The following is a 27539-nucleotide window of genomic DNA, read 5'->3' as shown; positions in this document are numbered from 1 at the left end:
AGAGAATTGTTGCCCCACCTGCATACCTGTCCCAGGTGCCTTTCTCCCTCCTGCCCCACCTTCAGATCCAGCTCCAGAACCCCCGCTGGCTGCCAGGGTGAGCGGGCTGGGGACTCAGGAGCGCAGCGAGCTCTGCAAGGGCTGAGGGGGTCACCGGGACTTGGCTGGAAGGGACGTCAGGCCAGAAGAGCCCTCACCGCCCCCACCCCTAAAGCCAGGAGCCCTGCTTGGCAAGGACACCACGCGAGAGGCTAGCCCCCTGCCCGGGTATGTGTCCCCATCCTGTCTCTCTACTCCCTCTCTCTGAAGCCAGGTGTAAGCCTGTCCTGAGGACTTGTTCTCTGTCCCTCTCGTCCTCTGTTCCTGTCTCTCTGCTCTGTCTTCTTTCTCTCTTTCTGTCTCTGTACCTCTGCCATGTGCCTCTCCCCCTTGTCCTTGTTTTTGTCTCTCTAGTCTCTGTCTCCGTGACACTCTCTCCATGAATATCCATGTCTGTCCGTTCATCTGTCACACGCTGTGCCTGTCTTTCCATCCTGTTCCGCCCCCGGCTCTCCTGGCTTCTCCTCACAGGGGGGACCCCACAGGATGTCCTTTAAGCCTCATCCAGAGGCCTGGGCTCCTGGACTTCCGTAGGTCACATCCTGAGAACATTCAAGAGCACAGTATATTTTTGTATCTAAAAAAAGGTTGGTAATACGAATTTCAGAAATGTAAAGCTCTACAAAATCCCTGTGGGTGGGGCCAGGTGATAGCTCAGCTTCCTCCCCTGGAAGGTCCTAGAGGGGTAGGGCCAGGGTGGATGGGGGGATTTTCATCCTTCTCAGATAGAAAAGTGGGTTTGCCTTTGCTGTCGCTGTTGTTGAAACACCGAGGACGGACCCAGCCCGCCTGCCTCGGTGCCGGGTGTTGTCCAGGTCTTCTGTCTCCTTCTGGATCCTTGGCCGTTGGGCTTTGGACACTATGTCTGCTGAGATGGATTCTCAGGATAAAGAGGATTCTGGGGTGGAGAGCTGGAAGAGTGGTGGAAGCAAGTCACTGCCGTCAGAGACCCTCCAGATGGCTACGGGGGGGGGGGGGGGGGGGGGGGGGGGGGGGGGGGGCGGGGTCTGAGACCCGGAACAGCGACCACGAGCCCCGCCCTCCCCTCTTCGGAGACTCCAGAGACCTCCTGAGGGTTTTCAGCGCTGCCAAGTCACTGGTACCTGGGGGTGGCACAGCGGAGCGGTGGGACTGAGGCTGACCCTACCCCGGCCCAGGACTCAGGAAGGGGGGAAACTTCGGTTTCAACTCTCCTCCGAGACAAAAGACACTGGCAGGGCTTCCCTGTGGGGATTGGGCAGCCAAGACTTGCATCCAAATTCTGCCCCTGACCCTTGCAAGCTGAATGCCTGTGGGCCTAACAGTGGTGAGTCTTAGCTTACTTACCCCTAAAGTGGGGAGCTATGAGGATTAAAGGTGATAGTGCATGTATGGCACCTGGCGCAAGCTCACCTGTGCTATGTGGGTCCCTATTACTCTTAATTTTGGTCCATCAGCAAAGGTCACTTGAGCTTCTGCTCCCTAACGGTTTCACGGGGGCTGGCCAGCTCAATGTCTCTCAGCTGGCTGGAGGACAGAACGATGGATAGATGCATGGGTAGATGGATGGATGGATGGATGGTTGGATGGATGGATGGATGGACGGACAGACGGACGGACGGACAAGTGGATGGATAGATGGACAAATGGATGGATGGATGGATGGATGGATGGACAGATGGATGGATACATGAATGGATGAGTGAATAAATCAATCCTCCAGGGACAGTGGCTGGTAGACTGCATCTTCCTCTGCTTCCTAATCTCTGCATTCAAAAAAGGCATGTTGAACTGAATACAGAATTACAGGGGCAAAAGTGAAGAAGAGGTGGGAGCAGAGAAGGAACAGATGATGGCAGACGATGGGGAACAAAACTGAAAGGACTGCAATCCCCTCAGTTTTAGGTACCCTTTCCTCACCTTCAGTCTTGTCCACTTTCAGACCCTAGATACCAGTTTCCCATTTTATTTTCTTCTCTCCACAGGAACACTGACCCCAAGCCACTCTTCACCTGGACACAATGAGAGTGTCAGGTAGGGCCAGGCTCTGAGGATTCTAAGCCTCAAGGTTGAGGTCTGAAACTGGTTTTGGAAACCATTTTCTGCCAGCAGTGTCTGCCCATCCTGGACTCAGAGGTTACTTGGCTTTATTTGTTCTCAACTGGTCAGGCCAGAATTCCAGGAGGAAACCAATACAGGGAGAGCTTGGAAGAGTATAAGAGGTGACTTCCTGCCTCAAGGCTGAAGGACTACAGGAACTTGGGCACCATGGCCCCACCTGGCTGGGATCATGGAGGTTCATCCTATCTTGGAAACACTTAACTGTGGTTGGCTATTACAGACAAAATATTTGCCTCAAGGAGGGCTATTCTAGAATCCTCAAACCACAGGGCTGGACACAAGGAGAGGCCTTTGCCTTTTGGTCTACACCCTCATACTGTACCCTCTTTGTACAGGTAGGGAAACTGAGGCACCAAATAGGAAACTGACACAATCCATTTATATTTTCAAACACCAGGAGAAAGGTGAGAGCGAGTTTTATTTATTTATTTTTATTGAAGTATAGTTGATTTACAATGTTGTGTCAATTTCTGCTGTACAGCAACATGATTCAGTTATACATATATACATTCTTTTTTATATTCTTTTCCATTGTGGTTTATCACAGGATATTAAATATAGTTCCCTGAAGAGCATGAATTTTTTTTTTTAAGATTTATTTATTTGGTTACACTGGGTCTTAGTTGCGGCTTGCAGGCTCCTTAGTTGAGGCTCACCAGCTCCTTAGTTGCGGCATGCGTGTGGGATCTAGTTCCCCGACCAGGGATCGAACCAGGGCCCCCTGCATTGGGAGTGTGGAGTCTTATCCACTGCACCACCAGGGAAGTCCCAAGCACGAGTTTTAGAGTCAGCTTACTTCCCCGGGTTCAGGTCCCCCCTGTCACTTACTAGCCTAGTGACCAGCTCTCCCAGCTGCAGTTTCCTCATCTGTCCAATGGGGGTAATCAATAGCGTACAACACAGAGGGTTACTTCCAGGATGAACTGAAATAATGTGTGTAAATGCCGTTCGCCCAGAACCCGACACAAAATGAGTGCCGTATAATGTGAGCCGATGCCCTAGAAGACGAGGACCCCACAGACCTGACCCCACCCCATGGGATCCAGGGGGCCTTCTCCCCCACTGCAGTAGCTTGAGGCCAGCAGGAGGCCACAGCTGAATTCAGGGCTGAGGAGCAAGGGTGGTGCAGAGAGGGAGGTCACACGAGATCCGGCGTGTTTAGGGTGGTATGGCCATAGATGGAGAGGGAGGTCAGGCAAGGAGCAAGGGAACTTGGCCTGATGGTTACATTTGACTCCCAAGGCTGTGGGACCACCAGAGTCCTTGAGGCGGGAGGTGTGGTACAGCCTTCCCAGAAGAGTGAGGAAAGGGAGAGCGGCCGGGGGCTCTGGTGGTCCATCATGTGTTTGGAGTTGCTCCTCAGTGATGCATGGGGGAATAGGGAGCAATATGGCTGTGAGGCAGGGGAGGCCGCGTCGGCTAGGCTGGTGTGTGTTCCTACAGAGAGCACTGTGTGCTATTTGTGGTGGCTTTCAGGGGGAGTGGATGGCAAATACAGGAGACCAACCCCACCCCGCAAGCCACCCTGGAGGCTGCCTAGTGGTGACAACTGTAACATCCTTCCCAACAAGCCATGGGCTCAGCATCAAGGGCATCACCCTGTCCACTCTGTGACCGAGGAACTCCAGCTCAGAGGTGCTGAGCCCCTGCCCGCGGTCACACAGTGGCAGGTGGCCGCCCTGAGCCTTCCTGCCTCCCATGCCGGGGCTCACCTGCCTCCTGCTCTCCTGCCGCAGTTCTCAGGCCTCCCCTCAGCATGCTGATTCCCAGGCCTCACCCCAGAGATGCTCTCTGGAGCGCTAAGTAGAACCCAGGAAGGTGCATTTCTAACCCTCCCTCCCAGCGGCCCTACTTTGGGGAACACTGCCATGCAGCATGGTCATCACGTAGGCTCACGCTAGCCCCACCATGCAGGCCATGGACTGGTCCACAGTGTGGGCAGGGTCCGGACCTACAGGATGTGGTCTCACTGAGGGGATTTGGGAAGGACCCACATGTAGTCTTGCTGCCTGGCCTTGCAACGTGGTCTGGTGCTGTGGTCTCATGGCAGCATCTCCTTGCTCTGCAGGTCTGCTTCACCTCCTGGCCCTCATTTTTGGCCTGGTCACCACATGGGTCTTCATCCACAGATATATCAACTTCAACATGAAAACCATCCTCCTGGGTGAGTGGAGCTCGCTACTGGGGCAAGGCCTATTGACCAGGGATAGGGGCCAAGGATCTATTCCATCCCTGGGTGACCCAGGAGGTGGCCAGCCATGGCAAGCTGAGGACTGCCCTTGGGACCCGAGGCGTTCGGGGTGGGAGAAGAGGAACCCCCAGGCTGTCCGGAAGGCTGGGAGCCCATGGGGGCCAGAGAAGTGTCCCAAGGCCCTGGCCAGAACATATGCCTGCCTCAAGGGCCATTTTGGAAACATGACCCAAGAAGGAAGGACAGAGGGAAGAAGAAAAGAAGGGAGGGAGAAAACTTCCCGGGCCTTGAGTGCCTTCCACCTGTACCTGCTGTTCCCTCAGCCTGGAACCCTCTTCACTCAGACCTCCCTGTGGCCAGCCCCTTCTCAGCCTTCAAGCCTCTGCTCAAATGTTACCACCTCAGAGAGGCCTTCCTTTACCACCCCAGCTATACTTGCACCCGCTTTTCTTAGTTTAGAGTCTTTCATGTCAGCCTATTCCCTTCAGAACATCATTATCACCCATCATTAGGTTGTTTATTTATTTGTTTACTTGGTTGTTGCCCAACCCCATCCCATAGAATGTGAGCTTCCTGAAGGCAGAATTTTGCCTTGTGTACATCCATCTCTCTAGCACCTCAGAGCAGATGCTCAGGAAACATTTGATAAGTGAAAGAAAGAGGGATGGATAGGTGGATGATGGGTGGATAGGTGGATGATGGGTAGATAGGTGGATGATGGGTGGATGGATGGATGATGGGTGGATGGATAGATGATGGGTAGATAGATGGATGATGGGTGGATAGGTGGATGATGGGTGGATGGATGGTGGATGGGTGATGGATGCTAGCTGCTCTACATGCATGGTCTCATTTAATCTGCACAAATGACCTAGGGGGTGATTCATGGTATGTTTGTGGAGTGGACTCATGCATGACCTCATGTTGTGGTTTTATGTGTGGTCCGAGAAAAAGAGAAGCTCAGGGAAATTGAGAAACTTACCCAGATGTCCCTTGTAGATGTCAGAACGGGAATGAGAACACAGGTCTCCCAGATCCAAATCCTTTCAAAGGAAGGAGAGAAAGGGAAGGAATTTCTACCTCTGGATTCGTCCTCCTTAAAGACCAAGAACCACCTCCATCAACATAATCAAACATAATAACCTCTAGTGGCCCAGACCAGCTCATGGCTTCACAGCAGTGAGAAGCCAATCACCCTGCCTTTAACACAAACTCCCCACAGTGGAATCTCAGAGGGCCCTTACCTCATGTGCTTCTTGTCAAGCATGGCCCGCACCCAGGTCAGGATGATTCACGTGGATACATATCTTAGGCCCTACTTTTACAGACTAGACATTGACTGGGCTGTGCTGCTGGACTCGGAGGAGGTGTGCCAGATAAGCACAGGAGGCTCAGAGCCGGAGGCGAGCTCAGGAGCAAGCTCTAGAGAAGAGAGCCTCAGCTTGGGGTGGCAGAGGGGAGGAATTGAAAGGAGCCCCCAGATGTTTCCCTCTCAGAACTCAACCACCTGGGGTTTGACAAATCAACACTCCCCCCAACGATCATCAAGCAACTGTTCTGTGTGAGGTCCCAAAGACCCCAGAACGAGGAACACGTGGCCCCAGCTCCAGGCACGTGAGTTAGTTCACATGTCTGGCGTACGTTGTCACATGCAGCTTGCCTTCCAACTCCTATTGCTGACAATCCTTCAGCTCGACCATCTCCCACCTCCTCTCCCTCCTCCAGTCAGTAACTCTTCTTGCCTGTTCACTCGATGCCAGCCCCTGTATGCCAGCTGTTGTACTGTACTACTGTACTTTGCAAGGTACTGTACTGTAAGACTAAAAATGTTTTCTTTATTTTTTGTGGGTTTTTTTATGTATTATTTGAGTGAAAAGTATTATGAACCTATTACAGTACAGTACTACATAGCCGATTGTGTTGGGTACCTGGGCTAACTTTGTTGGACGTACGAACAGATTGGACTTAGGAATGTGCTCTCGGAATGGAACTCATTCATATGTAAGGGACTTACTGTATAGAATATACAAAAATGGAAGTGCATTAACATGACCCAAGTCTTGCAAAATGCTTACAGTGGCAGGAAATGTAACCAGTGGGAAAAGCAGCCATCCAAAGCCACTAGTGTGCTCAGGCACGGAAAGGGGAACCTTCATTTACTTCAAACATTCCTGACCTGGTTGCATGCACCCCACCTGATGACTTAATGCATTAATATGGAAGCACATATATTACTACAGCACAGAATGTTCTAATGTTTTTATTATTATCTTGATACATAGTTGGTTTCCTTTTTAATCCAATCTATTTTATTTTATGCATTTAATAACTTGCCATCTGGTAGAGTAGGAAGTGCTGAGTGTCTCAAGAGAAGTGGGAATAAATTTACTGTAAGGGGAGTTCATAGGCTTTTCCAAATCACCAGAGGGGTCCATGGCACAGAAATCAGGTGATTAAGGAATTTCTGATTTACCTAATAAATTGGGCAGGGTTCTTTCAGACGGGAGTGACAAACCCAACTGTAAGCGGTTTAAGCAAAATGGGATGTCTTTTGAGTCAGGTCATTGGGAAGCCCATGGCATCAGATTTTAGGTGTGGCTGGATCTAGGGGCCCCGACAAAGGCCCCAGAGTCTGTCTCTGTGTCCCTGGGCTCTGCTCCTTACTGTTTAACCTCATTCCATGGGCAGCTTTCTCTCCCAGGCAGGCATGGTGGCTACCAGCTCTCTGGATGTTCACCTTGCAGCTCAGCTGCAAGATGCTTCTCTCTCCCCCAGGGCCACATATCAACCCCTAGAAGGGCTCCGTCTCCAGACGAATGTAACGCTGTAACTGGCTCAGCCTGGGACACGTGATACCCCTCGGGCCTTGGAGGCAAGGGTAGGGGGACAGCTTCTCAAGGACCAAACGGAAAGCGTGTCAGTGTGGGTGTCCCCCAAAAAGGAGCATTCCCCCGCTCCCTGCCGGCATTTCTGTGTCCCCTGGGGGCCCTGTCCTCTAGGACTTAGCACTCAGCTGGTGGGAGACCGGACGTAGCACCGCAGAAATAAGCAGGACGCAGCACAGCTAAGACGTGAAACCTGTTCAGATGTTCAGAGCTGCGGGAGTCGGGAAGGGATGATCCGGGCCCGAAAAGTGACAGCCACACCATCCTGTCCTTCCTGGGGGGCCAGGGCTCTCGGCGCCTCTCACTGGCTCTTCTCCACAGCCGGCGAGAGTGGGTGTGATGGCCCCCACTGCGCAGGCGAGGAGGCCGAGCCCCAGAGGAGAAAACTCACACGTGGTCACACATGGCCAGGCTCCAAGTCCAGTGGGCCTCACAACAGAGGTCTGCTTCTTTTTAACCATGAGAGAGTCCTCTGTGTGCGTGCGTGTGTGTGCACGTGCACGCACATGTGTGTCTATGCACATGTGTAAGTGTATGTGCATACGTCTGTGTGCACGCTTTGTGTGTATGTGCGTGTGTGTGTGTGTGTGTGTGCACGTGAGAGAGAGAAGTGGTGACAGTGGCAAATTAGGGAGGACTTCCAGACCAGATGGGACTTTCAACTCATTTCAACCCCTGCCACGGGACAGGGACTGCGCCTGGCCAGGACAACACCTCCCTGAATTCCCTTCTTCCCACTCCCCAGCCCTTAGGGTGAGGTGTTCCAGAGTCTCTAGTCCCAGCCCTGAAGGTTCTAGAAAAACCTTGGTTCCCAGAGTCTGCCCAGCTCACTCTTTCCATGGCCTGATGGTGCCTTCCAAAGCACCCAGCCCTGTGGCCCCTTCTCAGCCATTCGGACTCATAGGGGGGGCTCAACTGTCTCCCTTCCACAGCACCCCCAGCCTGCAGTCTGGACTGCACCCACCCTGCCCCCCTCTCTCATCCCCTGACCCAGCTGGGAGCCCCAAGGATGCAGGCTGTGCTTATTATCATTTCAGTGACCCCAGAATTGGCTTATGTTTCCTGCTCCAAAGTACCAGGGCCATGTTGAGCACCGCAGGGGCCCCCAGAGGCAAACAGAAGGGGGTGCTGATAGTCTAAGGGGGCAGAAGGGCCATATGTGCCAAGAGAGGTGGGGCGACATGCCATGGGCTCCAGGAGGGCCGCCTGCTTCCAATGGAAAGGGGTCAGGGAAGGCTTCAGGGAGGAGGCGGCTATTTAGCTGTGCCTTGTGGAGGAGAGACTGGCCTGTGCAAAGGCCTAGGGGCAGGAATGCTGGGGCTCCAGTGGAGAACTTGGCTGCTAAGTCAGGGACGCAAGTGTGGGGAGTGGAAAGAGCACCAGGAGAGCAGGAGTGCTGAGACGTCTGAACAGTGCAGAGAAGTACAGAGAAGGTGGAAGGAAGGGACAATTATGGTGATGATAATAGTAACAGTGATTGAGTGCCTACTGTGTGCCAGACACTGTATTCAGAACTTCACAGGCATCTCATGCAATCCTCACCACAACCCTATGTGGATGCTATAAGTATCCCCATTTTGTAGATGAGGAAACTGAGGCTCAGAGAGGTGAAATCTCTTGGCCACGGCAATGCAGCTGTAAGTGGCGGGGAGGCAGTCAACCTCCCCATCTAATCCAGAGCACACCCTCTCAACACCTCCTTACAAGAGACAGCACCTCCGAGTCCCCCTTTCCACACCAACACGGTGGTGACTGAAGGGGGATGCAGCTCGGGGGGGAGCGGGACTTTCCCGGACTGAAAAGGGCATGGAGGGGACTTCCCTGGCGGTCCAGTGGTTAAGACTCCATGTTCCCAATGCAGGGGGCGCAGGTTCAATCCCTGGTCAGGGAACTAGATCCCACACGCCACAACTAAAAAAGATCCCGCGTGCTGCAATTAAGACCCAGTGCACCCAAATAAATATTTAAAAAGAACAGAAAAGGGCATGGGAGCCCCTGTGCACTGTGGAATTACAGAGAGCAAAGACTGCACCAACACAAACCATTCACCCCACACCCTGAACCCTGTCTCACCGAAGCCTCCTGAGTCACACTGTGAAGTAGACACTGTCACACAGCATCTTGGTGCTGAACGAACACTCAGACGTCACCTGCTGGGGGGAAGGCAATCCAAGCACACGTGCTGCCTCTCACCTTCGCAGGTTCCCACAGTAGACATCACCAATCAATCCCAGCACTCTTTCCCTCCAAGCCCACAGGTAGCCTCAAGGCTTTATCATTAAGCCTTTAATAGTAGATCCGTTAACGTTGAAGAGGAAACCTGTTTGACAACCCTGATCTAAACCAACTCTCTCATGTTACAGTTGGCACTTTTAAGCGAAAGGGAGAGATTTCTGGCAAGTCACACAGCAGATTACTGAAGTCGCCCGAGTTCCCTGACGGCAACTCCCCTCCGGTGCTCAGTTCCATGCCCTGAGCAATAGCCTCTTGGGTTCCCAGAGGGGTTGGGCAGCTTAGGAAACCCCTGAAACCCAAACCCACAGAGCAAATCCCCTGCCTCCCAGTGACTGAGACCCCGGGCCTCCTCCCCGCCTCATCCAGTAGCTTGACCGTGAAGGCTGGATGGTCAGAAAATCAATTTGGGAAAAGCTTGCTAAGCCGGCCTGTTGACATGGGGTTTATCCGACTCAGCCGCTGTTGATTAGGCTCTGGGCAAACTCCAGGGTGGTCCCCGAAGCCTGGCCCAGCCCCTCCGGCAAGGTGAAAACCTCTGGATTCGAAAGTAAACTGGGCTCTCTGGGGGGAGGGGGGGCGGAGGTGGAGCCCCAAGGCTCATAGGAGAAGAAGACCCCTCCCAGCCTCACCCTCAACTAGCCACTCTGGGGGGGGGGTTCTGTCCAGAGGAAGGGGTAGGGCCGTCGGGTCCACATCTCCAGCCATCCCTCTCCTGAGCCACTAGGGGGTGTCTCCACTCCCGGCCCTCACTCTCTGGTGATGGTGTCCCAGTTGGAGCTCTGGTTACACCCACCAGGCCTGTATGCTGGCACTCAGGGTGAGGAGAGAGAGCCTAGGATGGGCTTTCTGCTCAGATCCTCAGGGCCGCCCACTCCACCAGGGGAGCCCTGGTGCAGGCTGCATCCACTCCTAAGTAGGGGCACCATCAACCACTCCGAGGCACCACAGGCTCGCCGAGCCTGGCACTAGTGCGCTGTGTCCCCCCAGAGGGACGCTTTTTCCTGATTCCCATTAGGGCTCCCTCTAGGCCCTGGAGACCCTAATCACCCCCCCAGCTTGGGCTCAGACCCGCCCAAATGCTCTAGGTGTTCATTCAGTGAAGATTTATCGAGTGCCTCCTCTATGGCAGGCACAGGAGTTATGGGGATGATTTAACAAGACAGTAAAGACAAAGGGCTTGCCACAGTGCCTAGCAGGCAGCAAGGCCCTGGCGTGTGCCAGCGTCTATTGGGAAGCCTGTGGGTTTGCTCCAAGCACTCTGGCGCGGCTCAGCCAGTCGCCTGGCGCGGGGGCTGAAGGAGAGAAAGGCTGCCTGATCACTGCTCTCCCTTTGCAGGTGAACTTTCTCTAATTCCCTGTTTACCCAGTTCTCCCTCCTGGCACCTTCTGAACTGTCAGGTGGTGTTAAAACAACATGTGTGAATATAAGTTAGAAACTGCCAGGCTGAAAGTGTGGGTGACATTTCAGCGGCTGTGCTTGGGGGCGCATCTGCCTCTCCCGCCTTTCACAGGCCTCCAGAGTTCGCCCTGGGAGGGCCATGTGGAGAGGACGCAGGTCTTAATAGCAGCCACAATAATCAGAGGTCCCACATACTGAGTCCTCAGTGGGTTCCAGGGACCGTGCTAAGCCCCAGGAGGGAAGTTCCAGAACCACTTGCCTGGTCCCTTTGAATCTCAGGGTCTGGTCCAAAGTAAGTGCTCCGGAAATGAGTGATAAGAAGAATAGCCAATAAGCCCTGAGCATTAACCTGAGTTCGTTAATCCCGCACAAGAACCCAGTGGAGAAGTACCATCATTGGCCCATTTCACAGATGAAGGAGCAGATTTGCAAGGAGGTTGAAGACTTGCTCAAGGGAACCTGGCTGGTGAGAAGCGCTCCCACCCACCATGCTGGGCCCCCAGGAGCTTGTCAACAGGGGCCTCTGTGAGCTCAAAAGGCTGCCATGTCTCAAGAGAAAGCTCTCAAGAGAATCCCTTCATCACGGTGACTCGGGTCATTAGCCACCATTCACTGTTCTGCACACAGTCACTGAAGGTCTGCGGGCAGCCAGGAGCTGTGCCAGGGCTGGGGCTGTGATGGGAATCCCAGAAATGAACGCTGAGCGGTCAGACACGCAGCGTCCCGTGTCTTTGATGGGGTTGTTGGAAGCACTGTGGGAGCACAGAAAGGGGCAAATCCGCAGACCTAGGTGGTCAGGGAAGGCATCCCTGGGAGGAGGCCCCCTGTCCCTGCCCCTCTCCTCCTCCTGGGCCCCTTCCTTAGCTGCCGCCACCAAAGCTATTCTGTTCCGTCCCCAGCTTCACACTCGGTGAAGACCAAGTGTGGCCTCAGCAAATCCTGCCCAGACAACTTCTTTGCGTTTAAAATCACCAGCGGGGCCGCCAACGTCGTGGGCCCCTCCGTGTGCTTTGAAGTCCAAATGTAAGTTTCTGGCATTTCTTTTCTTTTCTTTCATTAATTCACTCATTAGCAAGTTCAGAGGCCTCAAGGGCGGGCCCTAGAGACCAGCCCACACCTTCGACATGCTTCCTTTTACTCTGGGTGGGTGGGTCACACATGATAATAATCCTAACATCTTGCAAATCGGCCAGCACCTTGCTAGACGCCTTACAGCATCGTCTCCCTCAATCCCCCAGCATTCCTGGAGGTGGGGCGATAATCCTCCCCTTTGTAAAAATGAGGAAACTGAGGCTCAGACAGTGTTACCCAGCTAACCCTTGGTAGAGCCAGGATTTGAACTCAGGTGTATCTGATAGCCAAGCTGCTGGGCTTCCTATGACGGGGGATGTCTAAGGGGAATGTTCAAGATCAAGGTCCAGGTATCAAGGCCCAGATGCAGCAGGTGCCAGGGCTTCTACCCAGGTGCAGGAGAAAGACTATCTACCAGGCTTTCTAGGTAGTAAAGTCCCTGGGACAGCAAGTTCATCCTACAAAAGAAGCCAGAGACAGGTGTTTTAGTACGGATTCCGAACCTAGATCCAAATCATTTAGGCAAAACAAGGAAACCTACTGGTTCACGTACCCAAAAGGCCAGAGGCAGTGGGCTCCAGCACCAGCTGAATCCAGGGGTTCAGACCAAGTCATCAGGGCTCCCTCTCACACTACCTTCAGCTCTGCTTTCCTCTGTCATTAGATTCGGTTTTCTCTACTGAAAATGGACTTCTTCATGTGGTGAAGGAGGGAGGCCACCAGCTGGGTTGACATAATAGCCCTGTCTAGGACCCCACTGGGAAGAGATTTCCCGTTTGAATTAACCCTGCAAAAGTCCCGGGGCTGGGGCTCATTGGCTGGCCTGGGTCACATGACCACACTGGCCCAATCACTGTGACCAGGGGCACAGGATACTGGCTTGTCCAGGCCTGGGAGAGAGGTCAGTGCTGAGAACCTCCTGGCCTGAGAAGGAGAAGTACACTTTTCCCAGGGATACCAGAGGATGCTGGGCCGCAGGAACACAGCTGGGCTCCACTTGGGGATCCCAGACATGGCAGGACGGGACCAACTTTCTGGGCTCTGCCTTCCACCTAGCCTAGGGACATGGGCTGACCATGCCTCCAGCACCTCCGAGCCCCAGGCAGGGACCCTCCCTCTTCCCTGGGCAGGGTGTTCTGGTCCCAACGTACCATGAGAGACTCAGAGAATCCAGCCCACCGCTCGTTTCCAGGAGAAAACAGATGACCCAAATAATTCCGTGTGTTTCCTGATGCTTCTAGTGTGTTCACTCCACACTCGGGACCAACTGTTGTATTTTGTGTTTCTTCTTTCTCTTCAGGATCATGAGTCCTGTGAAAAACAACATGGGCAGAGGCCTGAACATCGCCCTGGTGAACGGTGAGTTGCCGATCCACCCCCCGCCGGCCCCCACCACGCTCTGAAGCCTGGCTGGCCTGTGGGAACAGGTCTAAAAGAGCTGGTCTGCCCTGCAGTCATGGCCAGGTCCCTGCCAGGTGCACCCATCTCAGGAGGATACGCTGCTCCTATGAAACGTGACCCTGTCTGGGCTTAAACCAACACACATGAAACCATAGGGGACAATGTGAGATTTCAAGCTGAGTGCACGCCTTCATTCACTCATTCGGCAAAGAGTGACAGCAGCTACTGTGGGCCAGGCCCCGTATGGGGTTCTGGGGGTCACCTGTGAACTAGAAGGACAGACCATGGCTTGACAAGCCCCTGTGGGCGCCCATGAAATTCACAAAAAAATCAGAAGGTGGTAAGCACATATGAAGGAAAAGGAAACACAGCTCTGGGATCGGGACACAGAGCTGGCAGCAGAGGTAGGCGGGGGAGGAGACTTCCAGAGGGAGGTGATGGTCAGCTGAGGCCTGAGGGATGGTAGGGGTTGACCAGGAGAAAAGAGGAAGGCTCCTTCCAGGCAGGGCAACACTGTGCAGGGCGCAGGGAAAGGAAGAAGGAGGAGAGGGGCTTGGGGGTCCACACAGGCTCTCTCCGGCTATAACATAAAAGCAGGGTGGTGAGAGGTGAGGCTGGGGGACCAGCAGGGCCAGAGGATGAGGGGCTAAGTGTCCTGCTAAGAAGTGTGGACCTGAAGCAGAGCAAAATAGGGAGCCTTGGAAAGGCTTTGAGCAGGGCCTTGGCCCAGCCCTGCCTTCCTGAAACCTCCTTCTAGCTTGGAATAGGGAGGCTAGAGGCAGGGAGACCCAGGGAGGCCCACAGTCTCAGTAAGCCTGCATCTCCAGCAGGTGATGAACAGGAAGCCAACTGCAGGCCAAGCCAGGAACAGGGACATGTTTCAGGAGGGGGTAGGTTACAGGGGCCGAGAAGGACCAGGTGGTTGGCCCCAGCTGAGCCCCTCCTGTCTGCCTTCAGCTCTTACATGATCTGGGGAACAGGGGCTATTTGCCTGGATCTAAGAGCTATTCCTGGGACAAAGGTCAGGGCAGATGGAAAAAGGGCACAATGGACACTTGGGAGAAAAAGGGTTCAAGCTTGTGTGCAGTGTGACCACACAACCACACTTAGGAAGTGACAGGGTAGGATTGGAACCCTGGCCCTTTGCTCCTAGAGGACCCATTTCCTGTCTGCCAAGAAAGCCTGCTGCGTCAGGGGAGAGGTCAAAGCCTGGAACAGAGGAGGGGCGTTGCCGGACAGGGGTCAGAGGACAGCTGGGGCCAACTACCTGGGAGTCCAGGAAGGGTGTGGGCCAGGAGGGGCAGGAAGCTGAGGGGGGCCGCTCCTCCTCCAGAGCCTAGAGGAGAGGGAGGCCTGAGTCCCCCTGCTGCTGGCCCCTTCCAGACGGTCTCAGAGCACCCCCAGCCCGCCAGGCCCCAGGAGACTAGCAGCCTCACTCACATCAACTGTCCCACCCAGTCTCCACTCACCCCACAGTGGGAAGGGCAGGGAAGGGCTCCAGCTGCAGCCGACCTGGCTGAAACCTGCTGGGCTTCTCTTCCTCCAAATGGACCACCGTGGGAGAAAACGCCTGAATATTCTCCCAGGAGATGGGCTCAGACGGAGGCCTCCTTCCCCATCCCTCGCAAAGCCCAAAGATAAAAACAACCGCGGATGACACGGAGAGCTCATGTTTATCGAGCACTTACTGCGTGCTAGCTATTCCACTGATCGTCATCACGATGCTAGAAGGCAGCTATGCTCAGTTTCCCTGTTCTCCAGGTAAAAAAATGGGGGCTCAGAGAGGCTGGGCAACTTGCCCAGGATACACAGCCAATAGAATCATCTAGATTTGAACCTGGCTCTGGCTGACTCCAGGTCTTAATCACTCAGCGAAACTACCCGCTAGACTAGAAATGTGTCCAAGCACATGCGCAGCGCCTACTGCATGCCAGCTGTGGAAAGTCTAACCAATCCCTCTCAGGGCCGCAGGGTCCTCATCTACATAACGAGCCAGAACAACAAAAGGATTGCTACTTCTCAACCTTTGAGATGGCAGGGATTCCTTTGAGAAACTGTTCAAACTACACCTCCTCCGCCCCACCCCCACCCCCCACCCCCGGTTCCAGAAAAATCTGCAAGTGCACAGGATCACAAAAGTACTTTCACCGGCTTCATAGATTCCTTCCCAAGAGCCCCAGGTAAAGTGTCTGGACGGCTTGGACACGAGTGGTTCCAAGAATTCACGGGGGACTGCAGTGAGAGCCCGCTCCCACCCCGCAGGAGAGCTGCCACTCCCCAGGCCCCTGTCGCCACCCTCTTATCAAATCTACCAACTGAATTGGGGGAGGGGGCAGTGAAGGTGAAACTAGAGCTGCCATCCCCTCTGCAACACCCCCATCCAGTGGCCAAAGGTAAGAATTGCAATTTTCCTCCAGAACACCTGATTCCCTGTAGGATTTGTACGCTTTGCAAAGCCCACCAAGGCAATCCAGATTACTGGACTCCGGACACTGAGTACACTTCAGCCCACTGAAAATCCCTTTGCCTTCAAGAGTTGGAGCACTCAAATTGCAGAGTTCCTGTTTAGGTGAGAATAGTAATGATGGTTGTAGTTTTAGTTACTATTTTATAGGTAAGATTTATCTCACATGCATATATTTTAAATACATCTCATTTAGTTCCCACAGCCCATGGTACAGATGCAAAAATTGAGGTCAAATGCTAAGTCGTGCATTAGGAAGTGGCAGGGCAGAACACAAACCCAGACTGGTTGGATTCCATTCAGTTCCAGAGACCTTGCACTGTTATGTGCTAGTACCCCTCAGATCAGCCCCATGGTTACTGGGCACCTAATTTAGTCCCGCATGCTTTCTACAGGACCTAATTTTGTTCCACTATTATTCTATTCTATTTTGAGACCTTAGACTACAGAGTAGCCACTCTCTACAACATGAAAGACAGAATGACGTGCTACGGCAAATAATAGTTCTGCTCTCTTATCCCTTAGGAACCACAGGAAAGGTGATGACACAGAAATATTTCGACATGTACTCTGGAGGTAGGCACCACTGTTGGCACTGAAGTCGAGGGCGGGCTGAGCTCCTTCCTGTGGCAAGAGGCTATCTGGGTGCCGGGAGTTTGGCTCTTATTTCCAGGGGCCCAATCAGAAAGCGGCACAGTGGGCGGGGGGGGGGGGGGGGGGGGGGGGGGGCCATCCTGCCGCCTTTGAAACTCCTTTCTGCTGTCTTCCTGCGCACTGCCTGATGCAGATCCTGAGGCAAGGATTCCAGTGCGGTGTTTATTTGGAAGGAGGTGATCTCAGGGAATGTCAGTAGGGAGTGGGGGAGTGAGCCGGGGAAAGGAAGGCAGCCAGTGCAGAGCGTTACGGAGCCACGATCGCTGCAGAAAGCCAGTGTAGAACATGTGCCCCTGAGACACCCCGAGGGGCAAGGGAGCCGCGGTGCTCCTACCCCTATTCCTTGGCACTTCCCACGCTTCTGGCCTGCCCCAGGGTACAAAGGAGGATGTGGAGGCCGGAGAAGACCTTCAGGCAAAGAAATGCTGCTGCTGGCAATGGGAGGCCAGGCACGTGTGCACTGAAATGCTGAGGACGAGGGAATGTGGCCCAGTTTGCTCTGCTAGGTAGAAGGTATTTTTTTTAAGCTGCAAGGTTGCTATTGAGCCCAAGGACAGGACAAGGCCTCCCGAGGCCCAGAAAGGACAGCTCTGAGGCGCCAAGCTCTCTGCATCTTTCTGCAGTTGTCTTTTCTTCTCTCTACCTAGACATGCTTTCTGAGCTGCTCTGTACCCATGGACACCCCTTACTCAGGAAGTCACTTTCTCCTTGTCCTTAGCACGGCCCAGCAACAGGGCACCGACTCACCTGGGCTGGAGGCCCGGATACCTAAGTCCCCACCAGCAGCTTGCTCCCCGCCAGGCCGCCCGGCAAAGCTGTGGGTGGAGGCGGGACTCTCACGCAGGCTTGAGACATCTTCCAAAATGTGGTGGAATCAGTCCCGGGCCCAATATGCCACTTGCTGCCCAGCCGGCAACCCAGCCTCCCACCAACACAGGAGCCTCAGCAGGAGCAACAAAGCAGCAGGGTGGCCCCTTGCAGGCAGCAGACGTCTGGGCCCTGCAAGGACTGGCTTCCGCCAGGATAGATGAACTGAGCTCAGCCTCCTTCTCGGCGCCCGGCCCGACTCAGTATCCCTCTGTGTCCCCGCGATCACAGGGCCAGCTCTGGGCTCGGGCATTAAGGGCGCTGAGCATGAGACCCCTCACCCCAGAAGCTCCTCGCAGAATGGAAGGGCCCTCCTGCTGCCAATCAGCTGTTTTCTTCTATCTTCAATCTCCCACCTTTGCCTCCGTCTCCAGGGAAAACCTACCTCACTGCACCCACCTAAATATGTGAGCCCAGAAGGGGAGAAACCACCAAGCAGCAGAGAGCAGGAAGCCCTCTTGGCTTTACAGACAAAGGAGGGGCCGAAATGGGGGAAATGGAAGTCTGCTGCCCAGATGTCACAGCGGGGGAGGGTGCTCAGAAGGTGACTGGTGACAGCATCCTTAGAGACAGGAGCCGGGACTGTGTCTTGGGCTCAGGGCTTCCCACGACGCTGCCTTCCAGCCGAGTCCCACCTCACAGATAGGGTCTGCAGGGCCAGGGGGCGTGCCCACCTGGAGCCTGCATCAGGGCCCGTGCAGACCTCTTCCAGGTGTGCCCCCCATGCTACAGACACATCCATAGGACTGAGGGGTGGCCAGGGGACGGCTGCTGCTGGAGGTGTGCCCCCCATGCTACAGACACACCCATAAGACTGAGGGGTGGCCAGGGGACGGCTGCTGCTGGAGGAGAGGGTGGGAATGACAGAGCTTGGACAGGCAGGGTGGGTGTCCACATGCAGGCATGCACAGCCCCTCCTGGTACAGGACAGAGCTGGAGACGGGTGAGGAGACAGCGGAACAGGCCATGGGCCGAGGGCAGGGACCTTCATTTGTTCTCTGTCCAGGGTGGCCTGGGACCAGGTTATGGTAAAGGTCATCTCTGGAGTCAGAGATTTCAGGTTGGCTGACCTGAGGCAGGTGACATCTCTTGAGCCTCGGTTTTGTCATCTATAAAACAGAGGTAGCCATAGACCTCCACTTCATAAGCTGGATGTGAGAATTAAATGATGACCTGCAATAATCAGGGGGAGGGACGCAGCCTGGCTGGGGGAGGAGCCCAGGGAAGCTTCATCTCCCCTCCCTCTTCCCTCACTAAATCCACGTGATTCGGAAGCAAGGAGGTCATCTGCCAAAATGAAAAGGGAAAAAAATAAAAAGATAAACCAAGTTTTATAATGCCTTATCCTAAACTTGGACGTAACCATGGCTGATGGGGAACAAGAAACAGAAGCCTTTTGAGAATAAGTCGCCCCTTCCCACAGAAGACGAAAAAAAGATGACTTTTCGAAGTGAGAAGATAGTTATCAGAAGGTACACTTCATCTTTTCCAAACATCCACTGTCCATTCCAGACAAGAGCCGGCTCTTGCTATCTGCTGACGGCTCAAACAAATTGAGGGTACTTTCAGAGCTCCCACCTTTTGTCTCAAGAGTTCAAGGGCTGCTGTGGTCATTGACTGGAGGCCTCCGTGTTACAGAGCAAGGTGGTGGCTGGCCTTGCTTGGGGGACTCGATTTTTCCTCTGAATTCAAGGGATACCCACAGAATAGTAAGAATCAGGGCAGCTTCATGGGCACGCAGGCTGTGAGCAGAAAGGACACACAGGGCCCCTTGCTTAGAAGAAACTTGATTTGATGCTCTGCCTTCACCATCTTGAAATTATTAATAATTTTTCAACAAAAGGCCCACGTTTTCATTTTGCACTGGGCCCTGCAAATTATGTAGCCAATCCTGCTAATAATTGTAATTCTGTTATAACGCACTTACTGCAAGCCCAGAGTCATCGTCACATTTGAGCTTTACAGAAATGCTCTGAGCAGGGCTATTAATTATTCTCCTTGGACAGATGTAGCCCCTGCTTTGCCCACCAGGCCAATCTTGCCCATACTTCCTCCACTGTTCAAGAGCCCTCTGTATAAGTTATGCCTTATCCAGAGTACTATTTGCACTGTTTGTGTGTTCCTTTAAATCAGCTCATTCACTTTTTTTTAACCTAAATAAATATATCTTAAAAGGAAATTATATCACTGCCCTAAGTAGAAAGCCATTATCTTTTTTTATGCATGGAAGGTGACCGTAAAAATGAGCACAACAGAAAAGAAATCAGCGTCGTTGAGGCAAGCTGCGTGCTGACGCCTCCGCAGGTGCTGCCCCCAGACCTGCTCTGTGTTCAATCCAGAGATCTCTCAAGTGCAGGCAGGCGTTAGAGATGAGAATGGAGCCTTGCTCCTCGACATAAGCTGGAGAGTTGTGGAAGCCCCATGTTCTCTCTCAGTGGCCCGAGATGCCCGGTGGGTGTACCTTCTAACGTCAGCACAGACAGGCTGGGTGCATCTTAAACAGTGTAGAAGGGGCAGCGGAGCTCCTGAGAGGTGACTGTGCTCGGTCCCCTGTGGGGATAGACCTTCAAGGGCCCTTACACCGTGGTTCTTACCCCAGCGGCAGAGCAAAATCGCCTGGGAAACTTTTAGATTCCAGAACCCACCCCAGACCAGCTGAATGAGGATGGCCTCACCCTGTGCAGATGGAGCTCAGTGTCAGGCTGCCGGGGCGTTCCTGGATCGTTAGGGCCGTAGGAGAGGATGAGAACGACCAGCCGTCTTTCTCCTAAATGACCAGCACGTCGTTTTTCCTTCCTCCCACAGATGCTAACCTCCTGGTGAAATTCCTTAAAGGAATTCCAGAGGGCACGCTGGTGCTGGTGGCCTCCTACGATGACCCGGGGACCAAGTAAGTGGGAACCTCCGCCTGCCAGGCCACGGGGAGAAGCGAATCAAACACCTCCAAACTGCAAGTCCTTTTCCTCCTATCCTGCTGGCTCCAGCTTCTGACACCTTCTCCTAAGGAGCCAAGCAGACAAGCGCACAAAGAGACGTTCTGGGGGGTTCAGCACAGCCGTGGTCACAGAGTGAAAAACTGGACACACTCTCCCTGCGCAGTGATAGCGAACTGGTGACAGAAATCATGATATATGGCGATATAGGACGTATTATTATATATACATAAAAGAGGATATACTGCATCAAAAATGCTGATGCAGAAAATATTTAAGGACACGGAAGAATGTTCACCCTTTAGCATTAAGTTAAAAAAAGGAAAAAAAGAAGCAGTTTACAAAAAAATTGGTATAATCCCACAGTGCACGAGGGAAAAAAGACATGAAGGAAATATACTAAAATTTTACAATAATTATGTCAAGGGGGGGTGAAACTAAGTAATTTTTAGTTACTTTGTAAAGTTCCATATTTTCCAAGTGAACATCTATTATATTTGCGAAAAGAAGCAAAACCGTTGTAACGCTTCGCCAGCCCCTCGGATTGGCTTTCGGAGAAGCATCCTGGCCACTCCGCCCTGTTTCTCCTGAGCTCGGGAGAGGCTGCTGCCCTCGCTGGAGGAGGGGTGGAGGGTGAGTCAAGGGCCTGAGACGCTCCCTCTTCTCCTATCCCGAGCTCACCGTCCTCTCTGGTCCCCTGCAGGATGAATGATGAAATCAGGAAGCTCTTCTCCAACTTGGGCAGCACCTATGCAAATCAGCTGGGCTTCCGGGACAGCTGGGTCTTCTTAGGGGCCGGAGACCTCAACAGTAAAAGCCCCTTTGAGGAGGTGAGTTCCTCGCAGCCTCCCTGTGCCAGTGAAGGGGGGGATGGGAGTTGCGGGGGACAATGCCAGGAATGGACAGACAAGGGCTGGGGTGTCCTGGAAAGGACACATGGAGCAATGTGAGGAGGGCCACCCAGCGGTCGTCCACCCCGGAGATCAGGGCGGCCTGATTGGCTAATCCCCCAGCAGGACGCAGCCTTGACCAGGTGGGTCATATATAAATACATAGATACATAGGTAAGTACCAAAAAGGAGAAGGAAAAGGAGAAAAGAATAAAAAGGATGAAAGGAAATTAAGGCATGGAGGAAAGGGAAAGGAATGTAGAGGTGAAGCTCGCATGATGGGGAGGGGGAGAGTCCAGAGCAGGGAGTGGGATGCCCAGCTTCTGGTCCCCGCTGCGATCCCCTCCTTCCCCCCTGCCTCAGTCTCCCAACCTGTAAAGGGGCAGGTTTGTGCCAGGGGAGCCCCAAGTTCCCTTCTAAGTTCCCTTGGAGAGGGTGAACTTGCACCAAGAAGGGGACACAGGAGGGCCCCCCTGAGTACACGGAGGGAGTTAGGAGGGGTCCATGATCTGGCTACAGTCACTACCCAGGGGTGGCCCGAGCAGAGTGCACCTGGGAGGCATCCAGAGGTGGGGTTTGAGGAGCGCTCACAGGAGGAAGGGGGAGTCAATGACTGTTGGGGGCCTCGAGGAAATGCTGCACCTTCTCCCCCGCACCCCTTGCAGGACAATCGCCATCTGTGCATCCCCAGCTCAGAGCAATTCCAAAACCGGGGAGAACTGGCCAGGCTTCCCCAGCATGAAGTTGGCCAGTCTCTGGTGGTGAGAACGTTCAGCTCTGCCCAGATCCAAGACGGGAAGCTAAGGGTCAATGATTCAGACATATATAGGACCAGTGAGGAAAGGGAACTCTGTCCTGGAGACAATGGGGAGCCATGGTAGGCTTAAGCGGGAGAGTAACCAGATCAGATTGATAACAAGAAAGACTAGTATTCAGCAAGTGCTTGCTCTGTGCAGGCGCGGCTGAGCAAGTGACCTGCAGGATCTTATTTAACCCACAACAAGGTGGGTGCAATGAGCATCCATCCCCTCTCACAGACAAGGATCAGAGCCTTGGAGAAGCTTTAACCCGCTTGCTCAGTGATAGGGATGCATTTCTCATCCAGGTCTGCAGCTTCCCCAAGGACTTCCTGTCCTCATACTTTTAGAATGGCCTCCCTGCCTGTGCATGGGGAGCAATGTGAAAGGGGCGCAAGTCAGAAGGCAGGGAGGAAGCCAATGCGATAATCAGACAAGACCCAGTAGCCTGGAGGGGGAGGGGCAGTGGGAGGCAGAAAAGGGACAGTCAAGAAGCCTCGTGCTGAGCTCCAGGGAGGTGGGGGTGAGGCTAGAGTGGGCTGCAAGGGCATTTGCCTTGTCTGGAAAATGCTGACCTGGTTTGTATGTGTGTGTTTCCAAGAGAATATATTCAGGTAATTAGAAATTACTTTTAAAAAGTAAGGAACAGGGCTTCCCTGGTAGCACACTGGTTGAGAATCTGCCTGCCAATGCAGGGGACACAGGTTTGAAATCTGGTCCGGGAAGATCCCACATGCCGCAGAGCAACTAAGCCCGTGCACCAGAACTACTGAGCCTGGGCTCTAGAGCCCGCGAGCCACAACCACTGAGCCCACATGCCGCAACTACTGAAGCCCGTGCGCCTAGAGCCCGTGCTCTGCAACAAGAGAAGCCACTGCAATGAGAAGCCCGCGCACTGCAACGAAGAGTAGCCCCCGCTCACCACAACTAGAGAAAGCCCACGTGCAGCAATGAAGACCCAACGCAGCCAAAAATAATAATTTTTTTTAAAAAAAAGTAAGGAATAGTGCAAAGTAGCTTGTGCTAAAGGAGAAAAGGAGAGGACCCTCTGTTTATACCCTCTGGGTGAAGGACACAGGGGCAGGGGCCTGGGGCTCCAGAATGTCCCTTTGGAAGGTGTCAGGGGCAGGACTCTCTAGGAAGAGGCAGGGCGGGCGCTGTTCTTCCTTAAAGCGCAGCTTCCAGCCCCAACAAAACTGGGCCAATTACAGCAGAGAGGAGGCACGTAAGTAGAGAAGAGTCGGCACCACCTTTTTTCTGATGTCTGATCAGCTGACTGCACCCCATCACCCAAAAATGAACCAAAGACCCCCGACGTGATTAACACCATTCTGTCTTTTGTTCTCCCACATGGGAAACGGGGTTTCAGAGAAGCAGCATCTAGAATTTATTTTTCCTTCCTAAGGGTTAGCCACAGTTATCCCACCTGTAGATTTTATCATTTACATTCTTTTTTCCATAAATTAAGCCTGAGCATTTTAAACACCATCTTAACTGATTTTATTCTCTTTATACATTTATTATTAATTAATATTACACAGTGGTTCCACGACTTACCAACTGGGTAGTCATAGGCGGTTACTTTGGTTCTCTGTGCCTCAGTTTCCCCATCTGTAAGGTGAGATGATCACAGCGAGCAGTTCTTAGGGCTACTGTGAGGATTAATTACAGAAGGCGCTTTGTGCCTGGCATAGAGCAAGCATTCATGAATTTCTAGAATGCTTCCTTTTTCTATTGAAGTACAGTTGATTTACAATGTTGTGTCAACTTCTGCTGTACAGCAAAGTGATTCAGTTATACATATACATTCTATACCTTCTTTTTTAAATATTTTTTCCATTATGGTTTATCACAGAATATTGAATATAGTTCCCTGTGCTACACAGTTGGACCTTGCTGTTTATCCATGCGACATATAATAGTTTGCAGCTAGGACGCTCCTTTTTCTTCTTCTTCTTCTTCTTCTTATTATTATTATCATTTGGGACGTCCTAGAGGGGCTAAAGCTCTTCAAGCACCACTCCCCACATGCTTGGTAACAGCGCCCCCTGTCCAGGGCAGACAGGCAGTGACTAGGCCCTGATCTCATCTCTGAAACCTTGGGCAAGTTGCCCTCCCCAGCCTCAGTTTACCCATTTGTGAAATGGGCTGGAAATATCCAACCCTCCCATGGCCCTCATGGGGCAGTAGCGAGGATGAAGTGAAGCGATTTAGGTTTTAAAGCACAACGCAAATGCAGGCGTGAGTCCTAACATTGTCAATGTCTCTCTTCTGTCTCTCTAGTTCTTAAAGAACAGCCCAGACGTGAATAAATATGACGGCTGGCCGGAGCTGCTGGAGCTGGAGGGCTGTGTGCCCCAGAAGGTATATTAGGGCGACTGTTGCTCTTCCTGGGCCAGGGCCTGAGGATGCTCCTGCCTGACTTAGGAGTCAGAGCCCAGGCTCACTGCGAGCCAGACTGACAGGAGGAGACGGCCAGCAGAGGAGGAGACAGGAGAGGGAACGGAAGTGTGGAACGTGCTGAGGGTCCTCCAGTACCCTGCACGCTTCCCCCGTTGGAAACAAAGCCCCCCCTGGGTGGAGGCGTCCTACCTGGAGGTGGCCAGCCTCAGAGGGTGCTTCCGGAGCCGGCTGTCTGTGGAGAGAACAGGTGTGCTTTCCTTCAGGGACTGCTGACTGTGGCTCCCAAGGAAGGACAGGACGGACTGCCTGCACCTGAGCACAATTAAATTTTATTTTTGATGATTTTGAACAAACTTTCCCACCCCTTGATGTGCAGCGTTTCCCCTGGGGTGGTCTAGACTGAGTCTGCTCGGCCACAAGTTCCAACAGGTTGGTGACGGCTTCAAGCACCTGGTTAAGCAGCTAGAAAGGAGGTCGGCTCCGTAGGGATTACTTTTAGGTGTGAAAGAATCCTTGGCTCCCAGTGTGAGGGGTAAGATCCACAGCAACAGAGACAGCCAGAGGAGCAGACACGGAGAACACTGTCTTCACCTGCTGCTTGAGTGCGAGCTGGAGAAAATCCAGATCTGGAGAGGGGAAGGAAGCAAGGAGATCTGAGAAAGGCTGCAAGGAACAGCCAGACCGAAAGGCTTCGGGGAAAACATCCCGGCTGTCTCTGTGTGGGTTCCCTCGGGAGCAGCCCCGAGATAAGGATTCGAGTGCAGGTTGTTTATTTGGGAAGTGATTCTAGAAAACACCCATAGCAGATGGGAAAGTAAGACAGAAAAGAGAAGGCAGCCAGGAAGGGGTGTGTTGTCGACTCAGCTACTGCTGGGGGTGAGTGGAACTTAATCCCACGGGGAACCCTTAGGAATCGGTGCAGGACACACACCTCAGAGATCTCAGGCAGAGGGGAGGGAGCTGGGGTACTTATACACCAACTCCCATCGGCCATCGTTGGAGGGCTGCTGGTGTTGGGGCTGATGTGAATTCCTGGGCCCTTCTGGTCTGACCTGTGTGGGAAAGAGCGGCCTTCTTGCCTTTGCAGAGAGTCCTTGGCCGAGAGATGTCAATACCAGCTGCTGGAGGCCACTGAAGTGGTGAGGCCCAAGGGATATGGTGGTAAGACCCAGACTGGGGTCTCTGAGAAGGGCGGGGGGCAGGGGGCAGACCAAATCCTGGGAGAGGCATGGGAGCAGAGAACACCGGTACTCGGGTTCCTGGAGGGTGTACCGGGGAGACTGCAAGGCTCGTGGAGAAGATGTCCAGGCCCCAAGGGCAAACGCCCCAAGCAGGGGGACAGCAGAAGCTGAAGTCCTGTGCACTCCACTGGCGTGGGGCTCACAGTTACCAAGCTCTGGGGACAGGCAGGGCTTCAAACGGGCCAAGAGGGCCTGAGGTAGAGAAGGACAGAGTGCGGGAACCTGTGACAGGGGCCATGGCAGGCTGGGACAGGGGCTGCAGTCGTGATCCATGATCACGGCCAGCTCAGAGGGCCTTGAGCAGGCTTGACTGAGGAAGTCAGCAGAAGGCGCCCAGCCAGCCACCTGCCGGTTCCATAGCCCCTCCTCCCCCAAGCACAGTAGCTCACTCTCAGGGGAGAGTTTGCTGGCAGCCCCCCCGCCCCCGACCACTTACACAGACGCCCACATCCATGTACCGCTTGACAGCACTGGGAGCAAATGGATTTGCTCCGATCCTCCCTTTTTGTTCCAAGTGGCAGGACCCTCCTCCCACACCTGACGTGCTGACAAAGGGCTGCCCCTGAACCCCAGTGCCCTTCCTTCCTGACCCCCAGGACCAATTGGTCAATCCTGGGGTGGGGGGAGGGTGCTTCTGAAGGCCCTGGACCCTGACCAAGCCCCTCAGTTTCTCTTAGCTGACTCACTTCCATTCTAATGGGTAGTTACACCTCGCAGGCAGCATGGCCGGACAGAAAGCCTGGCCCGGCTCTGAGCACTGGCCCTGCTACCCGGTAGCTGGACACGAGCAGGTCACGTCACCTCTCTGAGCCACAGTTCTCCTTTGAGAAATGCGGGGAGGGTATCAGTCTCTCAGGGGCTTGTGGACATTAAATAAGATAAAATAGCCACATCAGCAGAAGTCAAAGAAGAAAATATGTATATAAGATGTTTGGGAAAACATCTGGCCAGATACCCTCTCTGGGGATGAAGGTGCAGGCAGTGTCCATGATTACCACACACGACTTCTGTATTTTTGATTTTTTTTCTTTAAAACAAGCAAAAATACCTTATAAAATTAAAAGAGGACCAAAAAGACTGCTAAAGTGAGTTCATAGCCAGGAACAGGGCTAGGCAGAGCTCTCAGCAGGGGCCACTCTTTAAAAAGGACCACCTGGTTGTGGTACTTTTTTAGAAGCTGCATTGCACAACACTTCAAAGAAGGAAGAAAATGTCAATGCGGGGGGCTTCCCTGGTGGCGCAGCGGTTAAGACTCTGCTCCCAGTGCAGTGGGCCCAGGTTTGATCCCTGGTCAGGGAATTAGATCCCACCTGCATGCCACAACTAAGAGTTCACATGCCACAACTAAGAAGCCAGCAAGTTGCAACTGAGAGTCTGCATGCAGCAACTAAAAAAGATCCAGCATGCCACAACTAACGAGCCCACATGCTGCAACTAAGGAGCCCGTGTGCCACAACTAAGGATATGGCAAGCTGCAACTAAGGAGCCCGCCAGCCGCAACTAAGACCCAGGCAACCAATAAATAAATAAAATAAATATTAAAAGAAAAGAAAACGTCAACAGGATGAATCAGGGAATCGGGGAAGGGTCTCCTGGAGACAGGGAGCTTGGAAGGGCAGCACAGCGAGAAGGTTGGTGCCCCACCCATGTCGTCTCTCGCAGCCTGTGCTGAGACTGGTCAGTCTGCACTCTTCTTGGGAGAACTGCCCTTGGGCTACTTGAAATTTCTTTGCTCCCAGGTGCAAAGAAGAGAGGCCAGGGGGCTTTCCTGGTGGCGCAGTGGTTGGGAATCCACCTGCCAATGCAGGGCACATGGGTTCGATCCCTGGTCCGGGAAGATCCCACATGCCGTGGAGTAACTAAGCCCGTGCACCACAACTACTGAGCCTGCGCTCTCGAGCCTGTGAAC

At 53.4% G+C, this 27539-nt stretch overlaps 1 protein-coding gene across 14 annotated transcripts; it reads left to right on the top strand.

The window, feature by feature from the left end:
• FAM3D (FAM3 metabolism regulating signaling molecule D) lies at window positions 1–27421 on the top strand. Of its 14 annotated transcripts, none has more exons than XM_027121258.1 (11): window positions 104–267; window positions 2064–2112; window positions 4268–4363; window positions 11809–11932; window positions 13281–13339; window positions 16371–16421; window positions 20172–20256; window positions 21003–21129; window positions 24270–24350; window positions 25477–25550; window positions 27370–27421. In XM_027121258.1, the coding sequence occupies exons 2-10, from the start codon at window positions 2100–2102 to the stop codon at window positions 25522–25524; spliced, it is 684 nt and encodes a 227-aa protein (XP_026977059.1). In that variant the 5' UTR covers window positions 104–267; window positions 2064–2099; the 3' UTR covers window positions 25525–25550; window positions 27370–27421. The 14 variants fall into 14 exon arrangements, with proteins under 14 accessions (XP_026977056.1, XP_026977059.1, XP_026977061.1 ...); XM_027121260.1 differs by lacking the exon at window positions 27370–27421 and adding an exon at window positions 26805–26909; XM_027121261.1 differs by lacking the exon at window positions 27370–27421 and adding an exon at window positions 26805–26823 and having other exon boundaries at window positions 25477–25528.
• Window positions 27422–27539: the final 118 nt, after the last annotated feature.

This window comes from Aethalodelphis obliquidens, unplaced genomic scaffold (assembly GCF_003676395.1).
Source record: "Aethalodelphis obliquidens isolate GAN/ISIS:26980383/991018 unplaced genomic scaffold, ASM367639v1 scaffold22, whole genome shotgun sequence".
Classification (NCBI taxonomy): domain Eukaryota; kingdom Metazoa; phylum Chordata; class Mammalia; order Artiodactyla; family Delphinidae; genus Aethalodelphis; species Aethalodelphis obliquidens.
The sequence above is the reverse complement of the archived record's forward strand: the minus strand, read 5'-3'. Positions and strand labels throughout refer to the sequence as shown.

Coding starts and splice junctions, on each gene's coding strand:
- FAM3D (XM_027121255.1), top strand. Junction 13,340..16,370: donor GAACATCGCCCTGGTGAACG/GTGAGTTGCCGA, acceptor CTTATCCCTTAG/GAACCACAGGAAAGGTGATG. Junction 24,351..24,652: donor AGGGCTGTGTGCCCCAGAAG/GTATATTAGGGC, acceptor GCTTTCCTTCAG/GGACTGCTGACTGTGGCTCC.